The 27,812-nt window shown below is 45.4% G+C and overlaps 1 protein-coding gene across 1 annotated transcript in view; it reads left to right on the top strand.

Moving 5' to 3' along the window:
* MTPAP (mitochondrial poly(A) polymerase) overlaps positions 1 to 27,812 on the top strand; it is a 361,093-nt gene that overhangs the window by 108,149 nt on the left and 225,132 nt on the right. The window contains exon 4 of the mRNA XM_069648089.1: positions 1,661 to 1,885. Coding sequence (XP_069504190.1) covers positions 1,661 to 1,885 — 225 coding nt within the window. The remainder of the gene's footprint in view (positions 1 to 1,660; positions 1,886 to 27,812) is intronic.

Here is a 27,812-nt window from a genome sequence, read left to right as displayed (position 1 = left end):
AAGATCTGCTGGCGATGGCGCCAACATTTTTTGGTTGGCAACATGGGCCAATATTTAGGCATCTCTATTGTAAAAGACTTGGGTCATACTTAGGATTCACTGTACATGTACAAAAAGACTTGACCTCTGTAAATGCATCTGTATCGTTTGACAATTCATAAATAAGTAGAAACTAAACTTCTTTTGTTGGGGGGGGGAGAAGCTATCAAGACAGCGGGAAGAGATTCACATGTCTAAGCCATGCAGCACAGCTCACGTGGCTAGCTCCAACCCATCCCTCTTGACCTGTGTTTAGAAAGGCAATCGAAAATGCTTTTTGAACGTAGAGCTAAGATTAAAATGTATATATGAAAATGGTATTGGCAGAGCTAACGGGGTTACCGTTATTCAGATTACCTCTTCCCTTTCTTCCCAGAAGGGATTTGAATCCTTAATTCACCTTTTATTGTTTTGTCCCATCAGTGCTCCAGATAAGATTTGGAAGTGGTATTTTACTCCCTATTTTTTAAATTTGAAAGTAAAATATTTTTTTAGGTGTAAAAATATTAATTCAATTCGCAACAGGAGTATTTTATAAATGTGAACACATTTTTCAACTGAAAGACGGAAATGTTTTTGTAAAATATTAAGATACATGTTAACTTCTTCAGATCAGGCATTCTAATAGTAGTTTTGTCCTGTGGTACAAAGGGCACTATTGGTCCAAACATGCCCATGGAGCCATGTGGATGGTTGCAGGAGCACAAGGTCCTACGTGGTTGTTTCCCATTTTTTGCTGGGAGTATTTTTACTCACTGTTTTTATTTTTGGGAGTATTTGCCTTTTTCTATGGAGTAAACATGGCCAATTCACCCCTTATCTTTAAGGTTGTGTCCCATGTTTAGTAGGTTAAGTGGAAGAACCATAATTACACAGAGATTTTAGGCAACTTGGATCCACCTTCTCTTTCCTTTTAGCAATGGATAGGCTGATCACTTGGGCCTCAAGCCTCATTTGAACAGTGCTCTTCCCATCTGGAGCAGAGCAAAAGTGTTTCTCTCCTTCTGGCGTCTTGCTCTCTGCTTGTCCCTGGCCACTGCCACTTTTGTTCTGTTTGTGCCTTGTGTAAGGATTCATCTGGTTATGATCCTTCAACAAGGCCTGGTATTGGATACTCCTCGTTTAACCGCCTTTGAGTGATAGTAGGTTTACCAGCTGAATATTTATAATCCAGTCTACCTGTAGCCTTGACTTGAATTGCCGAGGCCTTTAGGGGTCAGTCAAGGTCCCACCTCTACTGCGAGGCTCCACATCCACTCTCGGTAGACATCCTGCAGCTCCTGTGATGGCGAGACCTACAGCGCAATGTTTTTCTGTGCTACTTTGGACCCAAACTGTTAAGCGTGTTCATGGGAGGAAAAGCGCTGTAATCTATTCCGGATGTTCGCATTGCTACCTCGTTGCTCAAGTTCACAACTAAAAGAGCAAGTCCCTCTTGGGCTGGCTTTTCTGGTCCAAGAGTCTTCCTCTGGTCCGGGGGTGGATTCAGGGCACAGTTGTTTATGGAGGAGTTGTGATAAACCTTACTTTTCTGTCACATTGAGATATTATTTAATCAATTCAATATTGCATGTCCTTGAATGTAAGTTGAAAATATATTTTTATTTTCTTTGTCAAATAGATTGAAGACCAGCTCTTTAGTTTGGTTAAAGAATACCAACTCACAGAAGAGAATACAAGGCTTCGCTTTCTGGTCAGTTCGCTGATAAAGGATGTTGTGACAGCATACTTCCCAGAATCCACAGTGAAACCATTTGGTTCTACAGTGAACTCCTTTGGCAAATTGGGATGTGATCTAGATTTGTTTTTGGATCTGGACGATATAAAAAAGAGGAGCATGGGTAAGGTAAGGCGTCGGTCATTTTAAAAGCGAAACCATCCTAAAATGTGTACAAATGTAATTTCTTTTAGAGCTTAACAATTTACCTTCCTGAGTCATTCAGTTCCTCTAAATGGTGTCTAGTTGTAAGCTAGAGGTCATTGCCATTCCTAGCCATGGGAATTAGTTACAACTCCCACTGGCAAATTAGTTTGTACTGTACATATGTTATCACTTGTGTAACCTCCACTATACCCATGTCTCCAAGTTATCCCTCTGCCTGCCTCTTGGTTATTCCTCTCTTCACCATGTCTCTCAGTTACCTGTTTGGCCATTCTTTGCTCTCGGTAGTCTATTCAGGGAGCACATTTGCACACTCACAGGCTCTGTCCCCATGTGTGCACCTCTTGGCTGGCGGCTGCTTCCCCTCTCAGACCCAGCATAGCTACATTCTTGCTCACAGTTATATATCTATGTACCACCTGTATCACAGATGCAACTTAACAATGCCTGCTGTATGGTTAGCCATTCTGCTTCTACAGGCTCTTAGTCACTTGTTACTCCATGGTTGTTCAGTCAATCACTCTTGGCTCTCTTTTGCTACTACAGTGCCTATTGGTTTGCCCTTCTGTGGTGGGTCAGAAGGACGCACGTAGTCTCTGATTCTGCAACTCGCTGAAGTTTTATTAAACCAAAGAATGAATATCTCTCTGTCCCTACACTATGAGGATTCCCTACTTAACAAAACTAGGGTCCTAGTCAGTTGTCAGTGAGAGTCTAAACGGAATCTGTCCACAGTCCGAACAAACTTTCTTCTGACCCAACCACTATTACAATAACTAAAGACTGGAGAAGAACTCCATTCTCCTGAAGGCTTGTGTTCCACAAAGTTCAGTAAACTATCAAGTAGTTACTGTTTTGATCAACTCGTACAGGTCTGTTACAGGGTTAATTTCGGGGTCGTCTTTCTTTGGTGACTAGTCTTTGTTTGGTTCCTGTTCTTCTCTTGAATTGTTTTACGTATAATTATCCTCTTTCCAAAGTAATGTTTTCCAATTATTAGGACTCTCCCCTTGGGCTTTCTAATCTTTGGTGTATAGTTCAGTCTTCTGAGTTCCCTTTGCACTTAGTCTTATTCTCAGTTTCAACCTTATCTACAGGCTTTTCTTTTCTATTATGTCTCTCCTCTTTAATTAGACCCTTGTGTCTGCTCTAACACCAATATGAATATTCCAATCTTGAGGCTCGTTCCCTCTCCTACTTTGTAGTGTGCTAAGGTTTTATCCCTAAATGGGGCAAGTATGAGCAATGCTGTAACTTTCACTTCTCTCTAAGTCAGTAGGTTCTCTTGACTGCGAGGGCACTCCATTAATGATTCTTGTTCACTTCTCTATGAGTCAATATCTTCTCTTGACTGGAACGCGTATGATCATCCCAATAATGATTCTCAGTAACTTATTTAAATGTCAGTTCTTGACTAGGACGAGTATGCACATTCCAATAAATATTCTCTGTCTCCCTCCCGGGTCTCCTGTTTTACCTGCTACCGGCAGTTGTTGGGGATAATGTCACATGGTTGATTATTTGTGTGAGATCTTATCTCTGGTTTGTCAGGTTAGCCTCTCATGATCCTTCTGCTTTTTCTTCGTGTTGCTGTATAAGCAGCTGGCTCCTCAGTACTCAGTCTACTGATAGGTTCCACGTTGGTTCTAGCAGAGTGGTATCTGTGTTGTTCACGGAACCTCTGGTCCACCACAAGTCGGTTGTGGTCATGCCCCCACTCTGTTCTCTCTCTGGGGTGGGACGCCACACATCTGGGTTGGTTTCTCTTCTCTATTTGGTACCCGATGCTGTGCGCCTACCTTTGCAGTTTGCTTCCTTGCAGTCACAGATGCTGCAAGTCCAGCCTCTCCTTCATGTAAGCGAGCAAGCCGATTTCATAACTCGCGGGCTTCCTCCAGTCTCCTCCACTCCCATATATTCCGTAGCAGTGAGACTTCCGCGGCGCAGTTCCATATTCCTTTCTCTCTGTTTGGTCTTCTCTTCTCCTCCACAGGTCCTGTCTCAGTAAAAGGAGATTTTTCTTTTAATGGACTAATCACAGTTTCCTGATGACAATAATACATACTTGTATTTTCTTCATACATTTCTTAACAGGATGTGTTTGATTAGGTAGTGCTGGAAGGTTCTTTAGGGAGTTCCTCACTGGAACAGGATTCCTTGTCCCCAAAGGCGGAGTCTCTCCCGGTGAGGTCCCACTTGCCTCGACCACTAGGGAGGGTGTTGCTGAGTAGGCTCACCTATGTAGCCACACTACCCCGTCCCCCACTGGTGAGAAGGGATGAATATCCGCGATTTGTCACGGTTCCACTCTCCAGCTGTATGTTCAATTGATACCTTTATAGCTGCCCATTTAATCTGCCTAGTTCTTTGACACTCCCACCCACTCATCCCAGACTTAATTACCATTTAGTTACCTTTATATTTAACCTTGACTTTGTTGGATCACATGCCAGGTCACCCGAAGCTCTTCTTTTAAAACCTGATGCTCCTCTCCAGTTTTTGAGTCACCATGTATTACGCTCCATGATCACAATGACTGTTACCCAAAGTTTTTCTATTCAGCTTTCTGTCCTGCCTGAATAATTGTTACTCCTATCACCCCTGCCTCTGAAAGCCCCATCCTTCAATTCTATGGGCCCTCGAGGCTTGTACAGTCTTCAACAACAAATGCATTCGCTCAAAATACAAATTAGGCCGAACTCGGCTTGATTTGCTTAAAATCACTAAGCTGCTCCCTTTCTGTGTTTGGTTGAACACAAGGCTTCTATTAATAGAAGGAGCAGTCATATTACAATTTGTATCTAATTTTGATTATTGGCTGCATTTGCAAGAGATACAAAATATTGGTGTTAAATTGCATTGCACCTTTATATGACCCAATTCAAATACAGATGTGGGTGCAAATTAGAGAAGTAGTTTGTGTTAGGCAGAATCATCGGCAGTACCCTTTGGGAACACTACATGCAATTAAGACTACAAGTGTAAGCACAATTTCACCTTTAGTACAAGCCTGTACTACACAGTAAAGTGGTTGTGATGGCTGAGCAGCCAAACTTATCTCAAGAGTTTAAGTGAATACCTTTGATGAAATTGTAAGTTTCACTTTTGGTGAGGGTGATGGGAGTTGAGGGCTCGAATGTGATGATTTGTTGTATTGCTGTTATTGTTTTTCTATCTCTTTTTTAATATGTATATAATGTTAATAAATATGTTAATGGAAAAAAAAGTATTAAGTGAGCAGTAGAACAAGTTACACAAAAGCCAACTAATACAGTGATTCAAACAAACACTCAAGGTTTCTTGGTAAAAGAATATACATTTATTTACTCAGTCAGTTAGAAAACATTACACTAGCTTAAGCAGCTCAATATCACACACAAATAAACCACATAAATACAACTGTGAAGTGGGAGCAAAATGGCACTTCACATGCTTCTTAAAGGGGTAAAAAGATAGTTATAAGAATAGACCGCCCAAATACATTCATAGGCAGGGCAAAGGGTTTCCGTTAACTACAACCAGCAATTCAATTCGTAGCCCTGGGCCAAAGTCAATGGTTCAGTGTCTTTCTATAGGATACCACAGTTCTGGTAGATAACGGTTAAGTCTTTGCCACAGAGTTTAGAAGAATTTGGCTAGGCGAAAAGTTTGACAAGTGTTTAGGGAAGGACAAGACTTCGAAGTTGAGGAAAGTTCAACGAACTTTTGCGATGGCCGAAAAGATTTCCGGACTGCGTTTGCACAGTACCTTTTCAATGACGAAGAGTTGTAGCTGAGGCAGTTGTTCCTGGCAGTTGAGCAGATCTCGCTGTTCCTGAGCTTCATTCGTGGGGACAAGAAGGACGTCGGGAGGCTCCTGCACTGCCCAGGGATGCGGCCAAACGCTTTAGCAAGACGTTGGTTTAAGGTGTAAATGCCTTAAAGTCCACGAGCTGGTTTCCTTCCCTCTGGCTATCAGGTTTTCAACAGCACTCTGATGAAAATTCGACCAGATTGGGACGGTATCCAGGTGGCTTGCGAGTTGGTTGTTTGCAACAAACTCAAGGGAAGAAGTTAGCCTTGAAGGGCTTCTCTGTCGATGGAGTTTCAGGCAGTTCGGACCTGCAGCAGGGCTTCACCAGTCGTCCAGAAGTTGCAGCAGTCCTCTTCCTTCAGCTTGTCTTCAGTTCTTTCGTTCCAGTGGTCGACTCTGCTTTCCAAGTCCCAGAGACCTGCTTTTAAACAGTTTTCCCCCGTTCATTCCAGCCTGGCTGTCACTCACACAGCAGGGTGGCTGTCCTTGCCGGACAGCCAGCCGGCCAATCACGCCAGAGTGCATTCAGGTCTCCTAGGAGACTAAGCACAGGGAGTTTCGGGAGCCTCCCTCACATCCTGTCCACCCCAGACACTCGGGCGCCAGAGGAGGGCTTCACTCTGCACTGAAGCCCGCCAAAGGCCAACAAACAAAGGGACCAAACCTGGTTTGGCGCACAGAGAAAAACACAAGAAGGACTTTTCCTAAAAGAAATGGCGAAAAAAGATGACCGGAGTCTGTTTTTACAGATGGGTCTGGGGTGCCATATTGAAAAACATGGCTGACCCGATTTTTAGCTACCGTTGTTAGCGGTCGGGAAAAATCATGGTAGTTTGATCTAAACCACTGCCACCAGCCATTTAAAGTAGGAAAAGGTAACATTTGATTGTTACATGAGTGTTTTGACTTGGGGGAAGCTAGGCAACCCCTCCAGCACTCTATAGGAAGATGGTGTGTGCTAGGTTAGTAAATTTAAAGAGACTAGCAAAGTCATTTTAACTTTACATGCTCTGGGAGACAGTAGTCAGTCCCAGAGAAGGTATTTAAACCTTGGGAATTCTGAAAGACATCTCTGTGCCACTGCACGGAAGGTGCTGTGTGACACACAGAAAAAGATGATGCCCATGGAGTGGTTTTAAAACTCCATAACCAAAGAACACAAAAGTGAAACGCACATCAAAATGAAAAGTTCAAAGCCCCAAAATATAGCATAAGAGCTGGAGGGCTCTAAGGTAGAGGGAATTTAGCACTTGTGTGAGAATTGTCCCTAACAGCTTGGCCCTCATATTTTTTGTGGGGCACTTGTATATGCAGCGAGATGAAACGGCACACCACAGTGTGCCTGGTGCACATTTGAAGTGAAGGAACTAAGGTCAAGTACTTCAAATGCACTATTCTTAGATATCCATCCCTGTTTCAGCATTGGAAATGTTAAAACAGTTATATTGATGAGCTCTTGCTTTACATTGCACTTATTGCATCTGACCATCACTAGTTCAGACTTGGTGGGGGGGGGAGCAGGAGAGTAAGAAGGGACGGCCACAGCTCTGGGTGCATCTCTCCATGAACCAGGGATGCATTCACAGATTTAGCAGCCAGTGCTGCAGGATCTGGCCGTGCCCAAACATTCTGTAGTTGCCAGAAATCTGTCTGCGTTAGCAGTTTCATTTTTGTGAAAAATCCAACAGTTTGTTTCGCTTAAGTGCTCGCTTAACATATGCAGGTGAAACAAACGTTTTAATTTTGCCATTTGTGTTTTACTCTGGTAACGGGTAATTCCAGTAAAATGTGTTGTAAATGTAGGTCTACATTGGGCTGTGTGGGGCCATCCAGGGCCTGCGGTTCATTGATGTAAGCCATGAACCAGTTAGCCTGGCCGATTCCTGTAATGTGGTCAAGTACAGCATGGTTAATGACCCTTATTGCACAAAGAGAATCGTCTGAGGGAAAGATATTGGTCAATAACTATTTGCAAATTAAATAGAAACAAATAGATTAAATTACCACCTAGATACGTTTTTTTATTTTTAAATGAAAATGAGTACCTAAGAAAAGAGTAATGAGTTACCTGACTTGATGGTGTTGGTCAGGAAATGGCGTTCTAGAAAGAACATCCAGATGTTCCGTTTTTTTCATCTTTCATGTATGTACATTTTTGAGTATTCCCCATCGTCGGCTTAGGAATCCTCTATAACCATGCAATACCAGTTAAACTAAAACAGCATCCCATATTTCGGGCGATATTTGTTCCTTATACAATGAGGACAGCAGGCCCAAAGTTCTGCCCCAGGGACATCTGTATTGCTCGCCAAGAGTGCACGGACAGTTAACGATCACCAGTACATTGCAGAGCAGAGCAAATACTTTGAACGCAGGTTGACAAAAGCAATGACTCGCACCCACACACGTAGTTAGAGGATAAGTGCTCTTATAAGGTTATTTATTCATAGTTAAACATACAAAAAGCAATAAGTGATAACACAGAAATAAATCACAGAAAAGATAATAAGAGAATACATCACCATGGGCGTAACTGAATTCCTTCTCTCGCCAGAAGGGGCTGGAAGACCCCGGTAACAGCCAGGCCGAGAGCACAACAGCCTACAGGTATTTTGGAACAAGGCGCCCCCCTCCGACTGAGGTCTTTGTGCTTTTCTGCCTGACCTTTCCAGAGCCCCGCATTATATGCCCTCCTCAAAAGGGGTGGCAATTTCTCAAACCTTCCCTCTCCTAAAGCACCACGTAAAACTATTCCATAACTCATCTTCAACCTTGGCACGGGGCATAACAAACCTTATCTGGTACCAGCCGGCACCTACGGATGCTAGCCTCTCCGAGCTCCGTGTCCTTGGATGGATGAGCCATGCAGACCAACACAAGCAACGAATAACATTAAAAACATGTTTTTCAGTGAAATACTGCTGAAAATGTGTGTACAAGAACAGCTTCCACTGAGGCAATGAATACATATCCATTATGGCTCTGAGTGCCCCCAGAATGCACTGCGCACCAGTGCCATATTTTAGCTGAAGCATCACAATCCACCCTTGGATATTTACCTTCCATAGCCCAGTGGCAGAGGATCTGGTCTCTGAAACTGACAAAACATCAGAACTAAGTTGGGAATACATTGAACAAAGCAACAACCAGCAATTATAATAGCTTATATAATACAAATGCAAGCAAAGGCGTAAAGCAGTGTACCCCCAACATCAGGAATCCATGAAAATAACCAATTCACAGTACGATCTTGAGACACTTGGGATATTAAATCCCTCAAACCTTGAATATGACTTTCAATGGATTGTGAATGGTCACTCAGATTAAAACAACACATACCTTCATCCGCGTTACAACCCAAATTATGTTTCAGCAATATATAATCAACGGCAGCCCTGTTTTGCAAAGCTGCTTTTCTAATAACTTTGCCATCAAGGAGCAACTCTTCTAATGCTTGAGAAGTATGATTAAGTCCTTTTACTACTAGACACGCTAATTTGATTAAAGATTTATAACCTCCAGCAGCTAAAACCCAAACTCCCACTAATGACGGGCCAATGCTAATAACTCAGCCTCTGATAACAAATGCACCTTTGAATCACAATTTGGAGATAGACTCACGGATTCCAAAGTTGATCTTTTGCTTCGATATATTGCTGGGTGTAGAGGAAACATCATCAGCCCTAATCGAGTTAAGGCACATGGACCTCCGGAAATGTTAGCTGGAATGTATGTATGTATGTGATATTGCCACATGAGAAAAGCCATCCTATTGGAAGTTTCACATGATTTAAATGACTGGCCCTACCACTGTGTGATTGCAGGTCATGGTGTTATTCACATTGGCACATGTGCTTGGAACTCGTGCACACAATCTCTTCTCAAATGCAGTTTGATTTTTCTGTTTAGTAAAATTTAGCTGTTGGCATTTGCCAATTTCTCTTGCATTGCAGGTCATAAAGTAACACACATCGCCATGAGTTATATTGTAGGTTATAATGTGTGTCAAGTTTCTCCACTTGTGATCTGTTTCCTGGCAAAACCTGCAGTACTCCTAGACGGAAAAGGATTGTCTGAAATCAGAATCTTGAACCGCAGAATCATTTTGCATGACGCTGAAAATGTGCCTCAAGATCGGAGCCGGCGTCGGCACTGCTACTAAACAGGTAGTCGGCAAAGCTTCTGCATGATGCACGACAGTTAGGCAGAAATGGGAGATGTTCAGGACGTACTGAGCGAGATATGTCCACATGTTCTCGGTTTGGGCGATCATCGGTGCATATCGCTGCCTTAAAGACATCTCTTGCATAGCTGGCATCAACATTGTTTGGGCTTGCACCTGACCTGTTTTCCGAATTCTGCGAATACAGTTCTTCGGTCTGGCTGGCTTGTCGGCATTGGGCTGCTTTCGGACATCATTGCTCATTGTTAGGGAGAATTCTCATTTATGGCTAATTTCCCTCACCTAGTGAGTCCCCCAGCAGCTTTGCTGGACTTCTGGAGTTTATTTTTTCCACCTGGTAAGAGTGAGCGTTTTTCCCCCACTCTTATCTTTGTTTTGCTATGTGTTTCCATCTGTTTTTGTGATTGTGGACTCTGAAGTACACCACTTCAGTAGCCCCCTTCTTTATGTGTGTCACACAGCACCTTCAGTGCCGTGGCACCAGGTTGTCTTTGAGACTTCCCTCGACTCCATTTCTGAGGCGACTACTGTCCCCCAGAAAAGGGTAAATTTACCATTAACTTTACTTAGTCAATCTACCACAGATCCAGTAGATCCAGTACACCCCATCTTCCATGGAGTACTGGGAAGGGTTAACTCGTATCCCTTTTTATCTGTACCTCCTAGAGCATTGTTTTGCTCTTTTAACATTTAGACTTGGCCGATGGCAGTGGTATCTACCCTGACTTTTCTACCGCGATTATATTAGATAAACGTGGTACTGTTCTTGGCTGTTATATCAGCCTCGAACATAAACCCGCTTGACCAAATCGTCTTTCTTTTGGCTCCGGTTGGGTTTATTCGCCATTTCTTTTTGTTAAGTCCTTCTTGTGTTTTACTTTGCGTGGCAAACTAGGTTCCCCTTCTTAGTTCACTGTCTTTTGGCGCCTGGGTGTCTAGGTGGGCTGAACGTGAGGGAAGGGTGTAGTCACCCCCTGCACAGGGTATCCTAGGAAACCCAAGTCACACTTTGTCATGATTGGCCAGGGTAGTTGTCTGGGCTGGATGATTGACAGCCAAGCTGTGTGAATGGGGTTTTTTTGCATAAAAGGCAGGTCTCTTGGGCTAGAAGTCAGAGAGTCGCCACTGGAACTACAAGGAACCGAAGAGAAGCGGAGAGAACGATGGCTGCTGCAACTACCCCGTCCGGGTGAAGCCCTGCTGCAGTCCTGAGCCATCTGCCCTTCAACGACTCAGAGAAGATCCAGTCCGGAGTCGTCTTCCCTTGAGCTTGATGGGGATAACCAGCTCATCTTCTACAGCCAGAGGATCCTCTTCCGTGGTCTAAATCGCTGCACACTACTGTAGTGGTCCGGATAGCCACCTGAAGAGCCTCTCCTGTTTTTAAGGAGCGCACCTTTTTATTCTGTGTAGCTGCTGCCGGCCTCATCCCTGTGTGGTGCAGACCTCCTTCAGACGTCCTCCCTCTCGACGAAGCTCCAGGAATCGTGGGTCTGTGGGAAACCAACAGGAAAACTGCCAGGGCACCAGCTGCACCATTGGAACAAGGTACTGTGTTCTGTTGAGGAAACTCGGTGAATCCCTTTTTCTTCATTTCCAAGGCTTGACCTTGTCTTCCCTCCTTCTTATAACTTTTGCTTCCGAACATTGACAATATCGAAGTACTTTTGGCTCTGTTGAATCGTGAACTGTTAGACCGTGTGATCTTCGGCAACTGGCCCCTGTGTCCTTCGACCCTGGCTCCGGCCCTTTGACTTTTGAACTCCTGTCTCTGAGCGTTTCTTGATTCTGCCTGCCTAACCAAAATATTGCCTGTGATTTTTGCCTCCAACTCCCTCTGGGTAGCTCATGTGCCAAGTGTGTTTTTACCCCGGTAGCATTTCATGTCACGGATACGCATTTGTTTAGTAGACCGAACTGTTAAAAAGTGATCGCAATCGTATTCGCGGTAGCGTGTTTTGTGCCTAACACCGGTTCATTCAAGCACAGGGTACTTACCCTGAAACTAACTGTACAAAGTGAATTGGTTAGTTGTAGTATATTTAACATGTGGTATTTATTGAAGTTTAAAAGAAGGGTTGTCTGCATAACGAATGGTTTAAAAATAAATGTACTTATATTTTTCTACCTGAAACCTTGAGTCAGTGTTTGCTTGAGTCACAGTAATTGTGGTCCCTTTGTGTAATCTCTGCTACTGCTCATATACTCTTGAGATAGGCCTGGCTGCTCCGACACTGCTACCACTATGACATAGTAGTACAGGCTTGTACCAAAGGTAAAACTTGTATCACCACCTGTAGTCTTAATTGTGTGTAGTGGTCCCTAAGGGCACTGCACAGGATTCTGTCTAACACTCATCAGTTTCCCATGGATCACTGGCACAGATGTGACATTTCTCACTGGTAGCAGCATGCCGTTTGACTCCCCCAAATGGAGTCCATTTAGTCCCACAATTACACCAGCCAGACACAGGATCTACAAGGCAAACCCATAAAAGAGAGATCCGTCTTGAAAATTGCACTCTTGGGTAACATTTGTCCCGGGAGGATAGCTCAATGGCAACGTGCTCGCCTTGGAAGCAAGACGACATGAAGCAACACAGGTTTGATTCCCAAGTCCGTGCTTCGAAACCTCTGGGTATTTAAGCGCGTAATAAATATGCAACTAAGACAAAAAAAAAAAAAAATTCTGTAAGAGTGCCTCGATGCCCCCGGGCTGTGTGAGCACTTTAAAAATGCAAATAAATTAAATAAATTTGTCTGCGGGCATATACTGCCATTTTTCTTTGCCAGGTTCCATTACTAAGACTACCTGGTCTTTGACTGATGCAGAAACATCTGCGGGCACCGGTGGGCCACTTGGACTTTCGACCCACACCTTTGCACCCGGTACCATACTGTCTGAAGAGCCAAAACCACAATCCCCACGAGTAGCTAACACTGGGGGAGGCGCCCCCTTCTTGATCATGGACAACTTAACGGGAACAATAATCAAGTGGCCAATTGATCGCTCTTCTGAATCGGGAACACTTGGTCTCCACTATTCATTAAGATGACTTTGATCTTGCCTTGGTAATCGGCGTCAATGACCCCTCCTAGCACTTGAACTCCCTTTAATGCTAATCCAGATCTAGCGGCAATCCATCCCATATGTTCAGGTGTAACCTGCACTCCAATCCCTGTTTCAATCACAACAATCCCTCTCGGGTCTAATCTGATTTCTTCATCAGAATGCAAGTCTACCCTTGTTGATACTGGGGTCGCTCGATAGGGAGCTAAAGAACCCATGGAAATTTACCAGTACAATATGGTCTCTCTAACTGGGTTGGGTTGAATCTGTAAAGCAGGAGTCATTAATCGCAGCAATGGAGTCTCATGATTATTCACTGGCCTATTGTTTAGCACCTGCACCGCATCAAACACATGATCAATCCAGCCTGCTAAACTGTCATCTCCAGATTTACGCAGCTGTTCTTTCAACAACCCATTGATTCTCTCAATCAACCCTGGCGCTTCTGGGTGTTATGGGACGTGGTACAACCATTCAATACTCTTTTCCTGACAATATTCCTGAATCAATTTGCCTTTGAAGTGTGACCCCTTGTCACTTTGAATTTGCAAAGGTACACCGTAATGCAACGTGATCTGATCTAGCAACTTAATTGTATTCAGTTGTGTAGCACGTTTGCACAGCAAAAACATCATATATCCAGAGAATGTATCCACTATGGTGCATGCATACTGACAGCCTTTGCTGATTGGCAGAGGACCGATATAATCGATCTGCCAAATTTGACCTGGTAACTTTCCTCTCCACAACGAGCTCTGGGCAATCTGAGGGATAGGCCTATGCTGTTGGTGTTGGCTCACCGGACATTGCAAAATGATTGTTTTCACTACCTCTAAAGGAATACTGATTCCTCAAGCTTGTGCCCACCTGATAGTCTTTTCTCCAAGGTGCCCACATTTCTGGTGAACCCACTTGGCCAAACCCTCCAAATCGTCATCCTGAGCCTCTGCATCCACAGATGAAATCTTGGTGTGTTTATCTGCAACAGAATTAAACCAACTTTCTAATTAATCTGTAGCACAACGCGCATCCACATGATACACAGTGACTTCACTTTGTGATAACATTTTCACAATATCTTGCCACCGTTCTTTTCCCCACAACTCGTTGAATGAATCTTCCGCCACTTGTGCCAGGTTGGCAGCCACACCGCCAACCCATTCGCCACTGACCATGAATCTGTGTACAAATGACATCGACCAGGGGTCTCTTGTTTCAATGCTTGGTAAACTGCGTAAAGTTCTGCAAACTGACTGCTCTCTTTTTAATCTTCGGATTGTATGACACCACCTTCCAGTATCGCTTGGTTCCCACATATCGAGCCGAGCCATCAGTAAACCAAGCATGCTCTGTCTGCTGTACGGTCAGATCGCCATAAAGTACTCGCCATTTCACGGGAGATCGCGTTTCTCAGACACTTCCAGTGGTATGTAATCTGAGGGTGGTAGGTTGGTTACTTGCTCATGTAATTTTGCAACCCCACCCTTCCCTGATTTGGATCTGTCTTGAATATACAATTTCCATTTAATTATACTGGCTTCTTGAGCGTGTCCTATTCTGTGATTTTTAGGAGTGCTCAACACCCATTGCATAATTGGGATTTCAGCCCTCATCAACACATCATGCCCCACTGTCATTTGCTCATTATCGAAAAGGGCCCAATAACATGCCAGCAACTGCTTCTCGAACGGAGTGTATGCGTTACCAGCATCGGGCAACTTAAGACACCATAACCCCAATGGCACACGTTTCCCGTCTTGTTTCTGCCACATACTCCAGTTAGCGTAATTGTCTTGCACAGACGCATTTAATTCCACTTCGCCTTCCTTCAATGGCCACAAATCGAGCACCTGCTGCATGGTGTCTTTCGCCAAATCAAATGCTTTTTGCTGCTCCTCCCCCCACTGAAACTCATATTTCTTTCGGGTCCCTTTGTAGAGGGGTCCAGTATCTGCCCTAAATGGGGAATGTGCTGTCTCCAAAACCCAAACAGCCCTATGAACTGCTGAGCTTGCTTTTTGTTCATTGGAGTGGTGAACTCAAGTATTTTCTGTCAGGCCTTTGGCACCATCACTCGATGCCCATTATGCCACTGAATCCCTAGGAATATCACTGTTTTAGCTGGCCCTTGAATTTAATTTGGGTTAATCTCCACCCTTCCTTCTTCAATCCTTCCATAATAACTTCTAACTGAGTTTGTACACTTTGATGATATTTTGATTCAGGGCGAGGATGAGCAATGTAGTGAGAGATTTGTATGTCAGTTTTACACAGTATCTTGTCTAAGTGCTCTGCCACCAGCTGGTGACAGATCGTCAGGTTATGTATGTACCCCATAGGTAATCTTGTGAAGGTGTACTGACGCCCGTTCCAAGAAAATGCGAGCTGCTCTTGGCACTCTTCAGCAATTGGCACAGAGAAAAATGCATTGGCTAAATCTACCACTGCATATCAGGTCTCCTCAAACTTTTGGACATTCTCAAAGTAATGACATCTGGGACTGCAGGCACTAAGGGAGGATTATGTTTATTTAACTCGCGGTAATCGACGGTCATCCTCCAAGACCCGTCCCCTTTTTTGACAGGTCAGAGTGGGTTGTTCCACGCGGTAGTAGTAGGGCCTAACACATCTGCCTCCACGTACCCTTTGATGGTGTCTGAAATTTCCTTGTGCCCCTCGGGAATGCAGTATTGTTTCATCGCTACCCGCTTGGTTGCCACAGGCACCTGCACTGAGGGCATCTGTAGTTTGCCTATGGTAATGGGTGTGCAGGTCAATGCACTCACCCCAAACTGTTTTACCTCCAAGTCCCAAAGTCAATCCTTCTAAAATGTCAAATCCAATTATGTACTAGGGTATCTAGACAATCAACACTTGGTATTTTTGCCCTGTCAAATTGCCTATTTTCATCTCCACTTCTGTTTGTACTGTGGGGGTTTCCTCCCCCCCCAGACCTGTAATGGTAAAATGTCTGCCTTTAAATCGTGTTGGATTTCCATGAATCAGAGAGGCCTCCGCCCTATCAATGCCATCACCCCTTGCGTATTTCCCAGCCCCCAAAAAATCTTAACATTAACATGGGGCCGTCTATCAACTTTTATGCGAGCAGACGCTGCCGGAGCTTGTCTGCAACCCTAGTCAAATTTTGAATGAGTGTAACCCGAGTGCGAGTGTGCCTCTAACATTGCACTCACCACCTTCCTTAAATCAGCATATGTTGGCTGGTACAGGGAAGGAATCCCCCATAGACCCTTTTTCCTGCTCTTGGGCTGAAGGTGAGGTGTCCCTCTGTGTCTTAGGCACCACCTGTTTCTTGGACTGTTTATAGCGCTCTTTGGCTGCAAGCCATCTCTCTTTGTATAGTTCATACATTACCCTGGTTTCAATGCCATCAATTTCTTCTCGTGGCACACTATCTTTTAACAAGGCCAAAAACATGTCCTTTCTGGACACTCGGGAGTCTCTACTATCTTGCCTCCTGCCTTTAGTTCGTCTCTCACTACGCCCCTCTCTCCCGTGGCTTGTCTTCACTCTTGTCCCACTCCCTTAAGTCTGCCAGTTGCCGGATGGCATCCACTACTTCATCAGTGGGTTTGCCCGTTATACCTACTAACAATGTCATAATGACACTTTTGTATGCGGGTGGGGCAGTTCTTATCCCCATATTCCTGGTTGAAAATGAAAGCGCCGCGGCCCCCATGTGTCCTGGTGCATCTACGTGAATTGCCTCCTTCATAGCGTGCTCTCTGACCTTTTGAATCGCTTCTTTCAAAGTGTACCACTTCTCCTCGCTAGGCCAGTCTATGGTAATATGATAATTGCGGTTACATGCCCGGGCCGTTAGATGCAACAAAGACACCTGTGAAGCTTCCCCATCATCCTTGGGAGGGGGGGGGTGGTTGCCCTACCCTTAAGACCTCCTGTATACTGGTGTCAGTTGACAAAGGGAGGAAGCGCGGTGAGTCTGTCGCATCTACCAATAGCCCTGCTGTGCCTCCATCCAACAATCTCACCATCCATGTAAGCAAAGGTTCCCCTGACTTTTGCCTCAAACGCGTAATGATTTCCCCAAACTCCTGCTGAGTGTAATCTTCCAGCATGGTTAAATCCATAACTCCGCCTGCAGGATTCTGCGGGTGGGGTCCGGCACGCCGTCTTCTAACCGGCTTAGCCATCACTGTCTTTTGATTCAGTTCTGCTTTCGAATCTGACTCAGCTTCCGAGCTGCTCTCGGGGCTTGTTGAGTCAAAAATGTCTCCATCCCACTTATCGGGATCGCAATCTACATCTGCTGTGGCAATTACATTACTTCTGCTGGAGCAGCCTCCCCTAAACTACTGTCCCATGGTTTGCTTAACCCTGCGCCACATGCCCAAACTTAGGCCATCTTATCATATTGTCCCTTCGCCCACCCTGGGATCATAAGATCGGGACATTCAACGCCAGCGGGAGCATGCTTTTTTCTAAACTATTCATCATTACAATAATTTACAAAACCTCTTTTTTCTATTCTCTGCACTCACTCCTTCACTCGCGCAAACATTCACACACAAAACACAGATTAATACAGTCTGACACTCACTGCCAAATGAAAACGAGCCTTGGCTTGCAATGTAAGCAGAGCCTGTCTGCGTTCAAACACAGATTCTTTAATATTTGGAGCTATTCATAACAAATATCCTGTTTGTGATGCCAAAAATGTATTGCTTGCCAAGAGTGCACGGACAGTATCACCAGTACATTGCAGAGCAATTACTTTGAACGCAGGTAGACCAAAGCAATGACTCACACACGCAGTTAGATAATAATTGCTCTTAAACGGCTATTTATACATAGTTACACATACAAAAAGCAATAAGTAATAACACAGAAATAAATCACAGAATAGATAATAAGCTAACAAGAATATATCACCGTGGGTATAACTGAATTCCTCATCTTGCCAGAAGCGGCTGAAAGACCCCGGTAACATCAGGCCGAGAGCACAACAGCCCACAGGTATTTCAGAACAAGGCGTCCTCTGTCTGACTGAGGTCTTGTGCTTTTCCGCCTGACCTTTCAAGAGCCCCGCATTATTTACCCTCCTCCAAAAGGGGTGGCAATTTCTCGAACCTTCTGGCATTAGCGATTGCGCGTTGATGAGCGACCGTTGGTTGCTGGCCGGGTCAACCGATGGTAACCCCAAGGAGCAAAGCGCTTCCCTCTCCTAAAGTACCACGGAAAATGAAGTATCTTGGTGTGGTATGACACAGGCAGGAATATTCAGGAACCACACCAGAGCCAGTATTGTAGAAAAGTTAAGTCCTCTTTAATGTTACAGGTTACAATGGGAAAGTAAGATAGGAGATGAGATGAGGTGATGTGCTTCTGCTTCCCTTGGCTCTCTCCCTGCCAGTCCCCAACCGTCCACTATGGAATCCTTACACTCGCACCATTCCAGGCCTCGCACCAACACTCCGAGCTCCACTACTCAATCACATAGTCACACAGCACAACATAGCATATATGATGCTAGGATACTACAGAAAACAATTCCATAACTCATCTTCAACCTTGGCACGGGGCATAACAAACCTTATCTGGTACCAGCCGGCACCTGCGGATGATAGGCCCTCTGAGCTCCGTGTCCTTGGATGAGCCATGCAGACCAACACAAGCAACGAATATTGTTGAAAACATGTTTTTCAGTGAAATACTGCTAACCAAGCTGAAAATCTGTGTACATGTGCAGCTTCCACTGAGGCATGGAATACATATCCATTATGGCTCTGAGTGCCCCCAGAATGCACCGCGCACCAGCGCCATATTTTAGCTCAAGCATCACAACAGATTCTAACCATAGGTTGTGCACGAGTCGGAGGTGAGCTCTACTTTTCATGTCACGTTATCCAATCTTTTTGTCAATATTTCATTCAAATTTTTAACTGAAAATGAAGTTTCCCAATGGCACTTTTGCATTCTTTTTGGTTTCTTCTATGAAATGATATGGCATTTATAACGTGCCTATACATGTGTTTCAAGGCGCGACGAGGCAAGGGAGGAGTAACAGAGGGAAGACAGAGACAACAATCCTACTAGGCAAGGTGGCATTGAGATTGCACAAGTACAGAGGCTGGGGGGGAATTGGAAAAGTGCGGGGGCAGGGGGCAGTGCAGTACATAGGATAACAGTAGTATAAATAAGACAATAAATAATGTGCGGAAAGCTAGTGGCAAGTGCAGGGTAAGTGCAGACATCATGTGTTGTCGAATGCTAGTAGGGGCTGTAGGGATACATAAACAGTCCTGAGTGCATGGGTTGCCAGGGGGGCAGTGCAGGTGTGCAACTGGCGGGAAGGGGACCTGGGCCTGAGATCAGAGGGTAAACGGGTAACCAGTGCCGATTCAGATTCAGCCAGGAGATCAGCAGAGGAGAAGGGGGGGTGAGAAAGCAGAAGCAAAGAGGAAGGTCTTGAGGTGCTTCCGGAGATGGTTTGCCTCAAGTTTCAGAGAGGCAGGGAGGCCCCAGCAGAAGGAGATTTACCACCAACTCGCTGCTTGGAGAAGCAACTAACTCTGAGGGAGTTGGAGGCGGATGAGCAGAGAGCTCGAGAAGGAAGATATTTAGGAAGAGAGAGTTGTAGGTATTGAGGTCACAGGCCCCAGAAGGCCTTGTGGACAAAGCAGAGGGTTTTGAATGTTAACCTCACCGCCACTGGGAGCCAGTGCAGAGATTTTAGTCCTGGAGAGATATGATCCCTGGGCTTGAGGCCAAAGACCAGTCTCGCAGTCCTGTTTTGGATGAGTTGCAGAGGGCGGAGAGTAGAGGCAGGCAGATTTAGAAAGAGGCTGTTGCAGTAGTCCATCCTAGAGAGAACCAGTGGTCTGGAGACTGTGAGCTGCTGGGGGAAGGAGAGGAAAGGAACAATACCTCGGAGGAGATGCAGCTGGTAGTATGACTTCTTAGGGACATCAGAGATATGAGGAGAGAAGGAAAGTGTGGAGTCGAAGATGACCTTGAGGTTTTTAGCCTCACAGGTGGGAGCAGAAAGAGGGCCAAGAGAGACCAGCCAGAGAGTGACGGGAAAGGAGGGGGCAGGTGTGCTGATGAGGAGAATCTTGGTCTTACTGGCATTAAGGCAGAGATCATTGGTGGCACACCACGTCTGGATATGAGAAGAGGTGGCAGAGGGCAGCCTGAAAATGAGCTGAGTGTCATCTGCATAGCACTGAAAGTTGGGGCAGAGAGTGGCAATCCGGTGGAAAAGAAGTGCCAGGTATTGGATGAACAGCCAGGGAAACAGGTTAGACCCCTGGGGAACACCACCAGAGATGGAGATAGAGCAGAGGAAGGACCCAAGTTGCACCTGTGAGGGTCTATCGGAGAGGAACGAGATCAGCCATGGCAAGGCCTGATCAGTGATTATCACAGAGACAGTTGAGCAGGATGGCATGGTTGATCGTGTCAGGCAAAAAAGAGATCAAGTAAGATGAGAACACAGGGGGTATTGGTATTGAGGTTGGAGAGCATGTCTTAATGGATGTTCAGGAGAGCAGTTTCTGTGCTTGTGGCAGCTCTGAAGCCAGTCTGATGGTCATGGAAACAACCAACGGATTCAGTGCGCAGTGTGAAGATTAAGCTGTGAGATGGCCAGCTTTTCCCAGGAAAGGAGTGATGGAGATTGGGTGATAGTTAGCCAGGCCGGACGGGTCGGCAGAGGGTTTCTTAAGAAGAGGGTGCACAAGGGTGTCCTTCAGAGGGTAGGGGAAGACTCCAGTAGCAAAGGAGTGGTTGCAGAAATCAGCAAGAGCAGGAGCCAGGGCGTCAATGTGGTCCTTGATGATTTTGGAGGGACAGGAATGAATCTGTTTTGACAAGACTTTCATAGATCGGAATTGTCTAGAAGCCTTGTCTGAGAACAGGGGGAAAGGCAGAGGAGGAGGGAGGAGAGGTAGCCGAAGAAGGGGCAGAGGAAGAGCAGGGAGTAGGGGGAGAGGAAGAGAGGGAGGACAGGATGTTCCGAGTTTTAAAGATGAAATGAGAAGCCAGGGCAGTGCAGAGGGTTTGGGAGGGGACAAGGGAGGTAGAGACTGCAGCAGGATTGACCAACTCCTTGTAGAGTTCGGCCGAGTTGTTAGATGCCGCAGAGACATGGGCTTAGATGTGAGCTCTCTTCTTGGTGCGGACAGAGAGCCGAGCAGGCAGCAGGCCAACTTGTCAGAGGTTGTACCGGAAGCACGCCATTTCCTCTCAGCCACCCTGCAATTGCGATTAAGGGGGACTTGGTCTGATCATACCAAGAGTTGCACTTGGCTCTGGGATTCAAGCAGATCCTCATGACAGCGGCAAGAACATTGAGAGTATCAGATATAGTAGAGTGGAGCATGGAAAGGGCTTTGTCAGGGTGGGAGTCAGCCAAAGGCGTAAGGGTGGGTGGGGGGGATGGATTGGCGTCAAAAGCCTCAACTGACACACGCTTCATGGGTTGGGTAACCAAGAAGGTACGTGGCAGTGCTGGAGTTGGCTTTGTCTGAGGGGTAGAGAGGGTGAGATGGGAGGAAAGGAGAAAGTGATCACCCCAGGAGAGAGGAGTGGTGAGAGGGTTTGAAAGGAGAAGGTCTGAAGAGATCAGAACATCCAGAGTGTGCCCTGCAGAATGAGTCAGGCCAGAGGGGAGAATATAAAGTGAGATAGAGTCGCAGAGGTCACGAAAGAGTCCAGTGGAAGGACAGGAAGCATCCAGGTGGACGTTGAAGTCTCCAAGAAGTTGAGTGGCTGAGACCAGGAGGGAAGAGGAGAGGTCTGCCCACTCGGAGAGGAAGGAGGAGCTCTGACCAGGTGGCCGATAGATGGTAGCCACAGTAAGGGAATGGCCAGGAGAGGGAGAGAGAGCCTGCAGACGAGGCATTCGAAAGAGGAGTAGGCCTCCGTAGGAATGACAGAGGCCGAAATCCATGGGAAGATCAGGGCTCCACCCCCTCCGGAATGGTTAGGTCTGGGCGCGGAGAGGATCTTGTAGCCATCAGGGAGGAGAGTGTCAAAGCGCGTGACAGAGCTGGCCGTGAACCATGTCGGTGAGACCGAGGACATCGAGGTGAGTTCCTCCATGAGGTGGCAGATGTCAGAGGAGTGTTTGAAAGCTGAGCAACAGTTTAGAGTGGCAACATGGAGAAGGTTGCCGTCCTTGAAAGACTTCCGGGGTGGGGTACAAATCAGAGGTATGCCCTGCAGAGGTGTAGAAGAGGCCAGAGGGGGTCTGAAGAGGAATGAGGAGAGGGCAAGGAAGCCAAGGAGGAGACAGCGGGAAGAGGCGAGGAAGCCGTGGAGGGGAGAGGGGTGGGGGACAGCAGGAGAAGAGAGGAAATTGATTAGGCGAGGGAAGCGTCTATCAAAGAGGAGAAGGTTGGCTTGAGGGCCTTGGACCAAGACGGTACCGTTCAGGTAAACATTAATGATAACCTTAGAGGAGTGGAAGGAGGCCAGGAGGGCCTCCCACCGTGTGCCACTATTAATGGGAGAGGAAGAGAAGGGAGCGAGACACAGATACCATATGTAGAGTCCATAGGTCCGGCGAGGGAACGACAAAGAGGATGTCTGTGAAAGGTTGCCTGGAGGAGTCACTGGTATAGTTGTCGGCGGTAGGGAGGCCTGGGTTGGAGACGAGGATGACATTTTTAAACTTCTTCCTACTAGATTTGGTGTGGAGAGCAGGATAGTCGATAGAGAAGCAGTTGGAAAAGATAGGAGAGACGGAGAACACCATAGAGTATGCAGGATGAGGAGAGAAGAGGATGGGAGTGGGAAGGGGTAGGGGATAACACTAGGGAAGGACACAGGGCATGGAGCAAGCAGTCGAGACAGAGAGACGAGACAAGTTGATAATTGGACAAGACGACAGGTGCTAAGATAGTGGTAGAAGGGTTTACAAGATGAGTGCTGTGCTAGGAGGCAAGCCACAGAACACCAATACTTTAACAATGCAATTTTTAAATACTTGGGACAAACGCACTTAAGTTTGAGAGTCCTGTATAGATGGGGGGGGGGCTAGGTTTCACAGTGCCATTTTAAATACTTTCTCAGGCAATTTTTGAAACGGGAGAGAAAACGCACCTAAGATTGAGAGTCTACTAGATAAACAGTTTTGCAGGGTAGAGTGAAGTTCTAAACCGGCCCTTGGCCACTCCTGCCTTACTTAGTCGCTGCTGGTTGACGGCTGGCAACTGGCTTCCCCTGCGGACACCAGCAGACACAACCAGGAGCCGCCCTTAGTCACAGAGGGAGAGAGGGAGGGAGGGAGGGAGAGGGAGGGAGAGAGAGGGGGAGATATATAGAGAGATATATATATATATATATAGAGAGAGATATATTGGAGCCAGTAAGGGAAAAGAAAACAGTGGGGCAAGGGGGCACACACGGACAAAATAAAATGAAAAGGACCAAGAGGATCTCACCAGGAAGGATCTTGTGCAGCAGTCACCCGCTCAGCCAGCACTGTCAGGTTCCTTGTAAGCGTATCCTGATCCCTTGAGGTTCTCTCTTCCAGGTGACAACCTATGTTTCATCCTGAATTATGCTTTTCTTCTTAAGAAAAGAAACCTGAAAAAAGTGCCTCTTTTTAGAATCTCTCTTGTGGCCTGAAGAATAATTATCAAAAGACAAACATGAGGTCAGTATTTATTGCCTTCACCCTAAAAGTATCATGAAACTGTGCCTAATCTGTTATGTTTGTAGCATTAAGACCTTAAAGAACAGTCCCAGACATCTGGTATGCTGGCTAAATCTAAATGAGCATACTTATTGTGGTGAGTTTGAGGCAATCACCATCCTCTGCTATGAGGGGCCTGAGCCACAGAGGACTGGGTTGGTCTGGCCACTGCCTGATGACCCCCCCCCCAGAGGGTGTATTAAGTGGGATTCCCTTTGGCTCGCACCCCTTCTGAGTTTTAGTATGTTTTTTCCTTGGTGGACACCAGGACCCCAAACCGTGCAACGGGACTACAAGTCCCAGCAGCCCATATCATCAAATGGGAAAGATCACAGAGTGAAGTTAAACCCTACACGGGGGAAGAAGTAAGATTACAGGTTGCGTTCAAACCATGCATTTAAATAGAAACACTGCATCCCTTTGATCAGTGAAAATAGGCAGCTTTGGAGCATGGTGCATCCGCAGAAACAAATACATGTTTTTCCTAGATGGTGCAGATGGCAAGGTGTATATTTGAAGCCATGGCAGTGATTTGGGAATATCAAAGGTTATTTATCCCTTACCCAATATGAAGGGGATATTAATAATGGTATCAAGATGTGGTTAAGGAACCAGTTAACGGACAATCTGGGAAACCGAGACTGGCCACTCAAGGGAAAGGCCAATCCTGACTCGGCCTGCAAAGACACCACCCCATGTGCATAAACTGGGCTTTTGTTGGGGTTGCATGGCAGAAGGAAACAGACACGCGACTCGCTGCTTCTTGAAAAAAGAGGGAGAACGCTAACTGGACCAAGGTAGCCTACCTGCTGTCAGCTATTCAGCAGATAGAAGACCGAGACCACACACAACGGTCAGTGGTGTGAAGGAGATGGCTCCCACAACAGGATTTACGACAGAAACCCTGAAGAAGGAAGGCCTGAGGACTGTGCCCTTTCAAGATCAACCTGAGCTGAGAAGCCTAGGAAGGGGAGACCACTGGCAGGCAGCTAGTGTCGTCTGCCTAACAAGAAACCAGATTGAGGGGGGAATAAATACTCTTTACATCCAGAGAAGATGAACCTGGAGTTTAGCAAGGGAGACTCCAATCCAAAAGGCAGGGGAAGGACTGAGTACCCTGGCCTATGAGAAGGTGGAGTGTTGAAAAGATAAAAAATAGTGTGGCCAGGATCTGGGTAAACCAAAGGGGCGAAGATTTCAGTATTAAGAAGAAACGGAGAGGCTGTTGAAAAGGTATGAATAAAGCTAGTAGATAACTGACTGTGGAGAGGTCTGAATCGGAAGTACTCCCTGGAGTGGATTGCCCTGGGAGGCATTGTTTGTATTTTGTTTGTAGAATAGGGCTGGACAGTGGCATATTGGATTTGTGTATCTTTTGTTTGACCAAGATTTGAGAACATTTCTTATTGGAAGCACATGGTTAGGACAGGGGCCAAAGGACTTAGAGTAGTTTTGGACTTCTAGGTTGGCCACGTACTTTGAACTGTCTTGGATATATTAGTGCTTGAGAGGCGGGTATGAGATGTTTTTGTTTATTGGCATTAACATTCCATGGTGCTGGGAACAAGCTGCAAAATTCCACTTTTATGTTGCCCCTTCCTGGACATTGGTTTTACAGATGTAAACATTATTATTGTTAAGATATTACCCTAACTCCTATAGGCATATTTCTAACACAAACCTTGTCCTGCCAGTACTTAAAATACCTTAAACTGTGCTTGACCATCAGACAATACCCTGCATCAGAATAGAATGTTTTGTCATCCTAAGAGAAATGGAATCCCCTATCCCTCCTACGGACACCTCTAACAAGGACAAAACATGGTGTATCAACATCCAAAATGCATTATCTAATAAGATCTCTCTCCTCCAAAATAAAATGGCAGCTAAAAACATAGCTTGCCTAATATTGGCCGTATCAAAAATCCCAATCCAACTCACCTAAACTTGCCCAGCGATTTAAATATGCCCAAGTATCTACCCAGGAGGTGGAAGACATCATAGCTTCGCTTAAACCCTCGAGATGCCAGAGAGATACCTGCCCAGCCTCTATAATTAAAGAAGCTGCAAGAGACCTGGCTCCCTTAATCACCACTTTAATCAACTCGTCTTTTCAAACGTGCACTGTCCCTTCTAACCTGAAAGATGCCTGGGTCTTACCGCTCTTAAAGCAACACTCCCTTGACCCAGGTATCCCGACAAATTATAGACCTATCGCAACAGTCCCTTTTTTTAAATTAAAGATAATTGACAAGGCTGCCTACATCCAGATACAATTGTATCTAGAAATTAACAACTTACTAGGGCTTCGACAATCAGGATGCAGACCTCAACATGGCATTGAAATAGCGCTGATTGATTTGAAGATCCAAATTGACGAACATAAAGAGAATGGGAAACGTGCCCTTTTACTCCTATTAGACTTATCTGCCACATTAGATTTGATGGACCACCTGTCCACAGCTTCCCACTTTTCCCCTGAAGCAACAGGTCTACGAGAGTGTCATCAGCCTCAGCAGACCCTACACCAATAACATGCAGAGTACCGCAACGCTCTTGTGTATCACCCACAATGTACAATGTCTTCACTAAACCTTTGTTTGATGACCTACACCATCTGGGTGTCACCTACACTAATAATGCAGATGACACCCAGATCCTCATATCAGTGACTACGACACTGACCTAGCCCTAGTCAACACGGCCTGGATGGCCTCACATGGTCTGTGTCGGAATGACGATAAGACTGAGTTCTTGCTACTAGGCGCTCTGGCCAAGCTAAACAAACTCGGCAAACAATACTGCTCATTTAACATTGATGGTATTGATATTAAAATAGCTAAGGAGGTAAAAACCTTGGGATTCTACTTAGATTCTGGCTTGAACCTGCGCAAGCAAGTCAACGCCACGGCCTCTGCGACTGCATACACCTGCAAGCTGATCCATGCCTGCAAACCCTTCTTATCTGCAGTGAGCTGCACTACCTTAGCGCGAGCCCTAATTCTTTCCAAAATTGACTATTGCAATGCTCTTTATATTGGTGCGAGCAAACACATTGTCAGAAAACTTCACATTTTACAGAACAATGCACTTAGAACAGCTCTAATCCACAAATGTCTAAATAATACTGCTCCCAAATATTTAATGGACAAAATTGTCAAAAATACGTTGATACGCCCCACTAGAACTGTGAACTCATTCTGCCTAAAAGTCCCAGATTTAAACTTACAAAAGAAGGGGGTAGCAGTTTTCCTGTTATAGCAGCCCAATTATGGAACTCCCTACCTACTACCTTAAGAGCGAATCAACCCTTCATAAGCTTTAGGAAAAACGCTAAAAGTTGGCTGTTCACAAAGGATTCATGATGAACCCAAGCCTGCCTTACTTAAGACTTCCCACCTGAACACACTATGGGTATTTATCTAAACTGTATCCCGTATTTTGCCTATGCTTTATAGCCCTTTGTTTAATGTGTATACAATGTAATATTGTCCTTCAATTTTTATGTAAACTTTGTACTGGTTATGTGTAACTTGCAACTTAAAATGTACATGCAAAGTGCCTAGATACCTCTGGGTTTGGAGCGCTATATAAACAAACGAAAAAAGAACAACTCATCATCTGTCCTATGCAGAAAAAGATCTGCTCGAAAAATCCTTTTAAGAAAAATGCAGTGTCTGAAGAAAGCAGTATGAAGTTTGGAGATCAAAATGTTAGACTTTTACCTGGCCCAAGTATTTGCCAGGAAATGTTTCAAGACCTTCCGCCTTGATGCGCTCTCTTTCTGCACAACCTGCATTAACGAGATGGAAAGTAAACGATTACAAAAACAGATAAAAGATTTTTGAGTGGGTCATTTACCTATACTGGCTGTTGCAACGTTCCCCCCTCTAAACAGTTGGATGTTTTGCCTGGAGCGTCGGACTGACAGAATTTGTGGTCCTGCAACGTTTATCGTGCTTTAAGGTTTCTGATTGGAACAGATTGGGTTACTGCACGATTCCTTATTGACACCACTCAGTAATGCGATATTTTATTTACAATGCACATAACTGCATCTGGGCCCCGGTGGAACATGCACGTGATAAATAATTGCCACTGGAGTGTTACAACTGTTCTTCACCCTTTGGAACGTCTGCTTACAGATCGGCTACTCTTGATG

The sequence above is a fragment of the Ambystoma mexicanum genome, chromosome 2q (assembly GCF_040938575.1).
Source record: "Ambystoma mexicanum isolate Mex_15411 chromosome 2q, UKY_AmexF1_1, whole genome shotgun sequence".
NCBI classification, from domain to species: domain Eukaryota; kingdom Metazoa; phylum Chordata; class Amphibia; order Caudata; family Ambystomatidae; genus Ambystoma; species Ambystoma mexicanum.
Note: the sequence above shows the minus strand (reverse complement) of the source record. Positions and strands in the feature narration are given on the sequence as shown.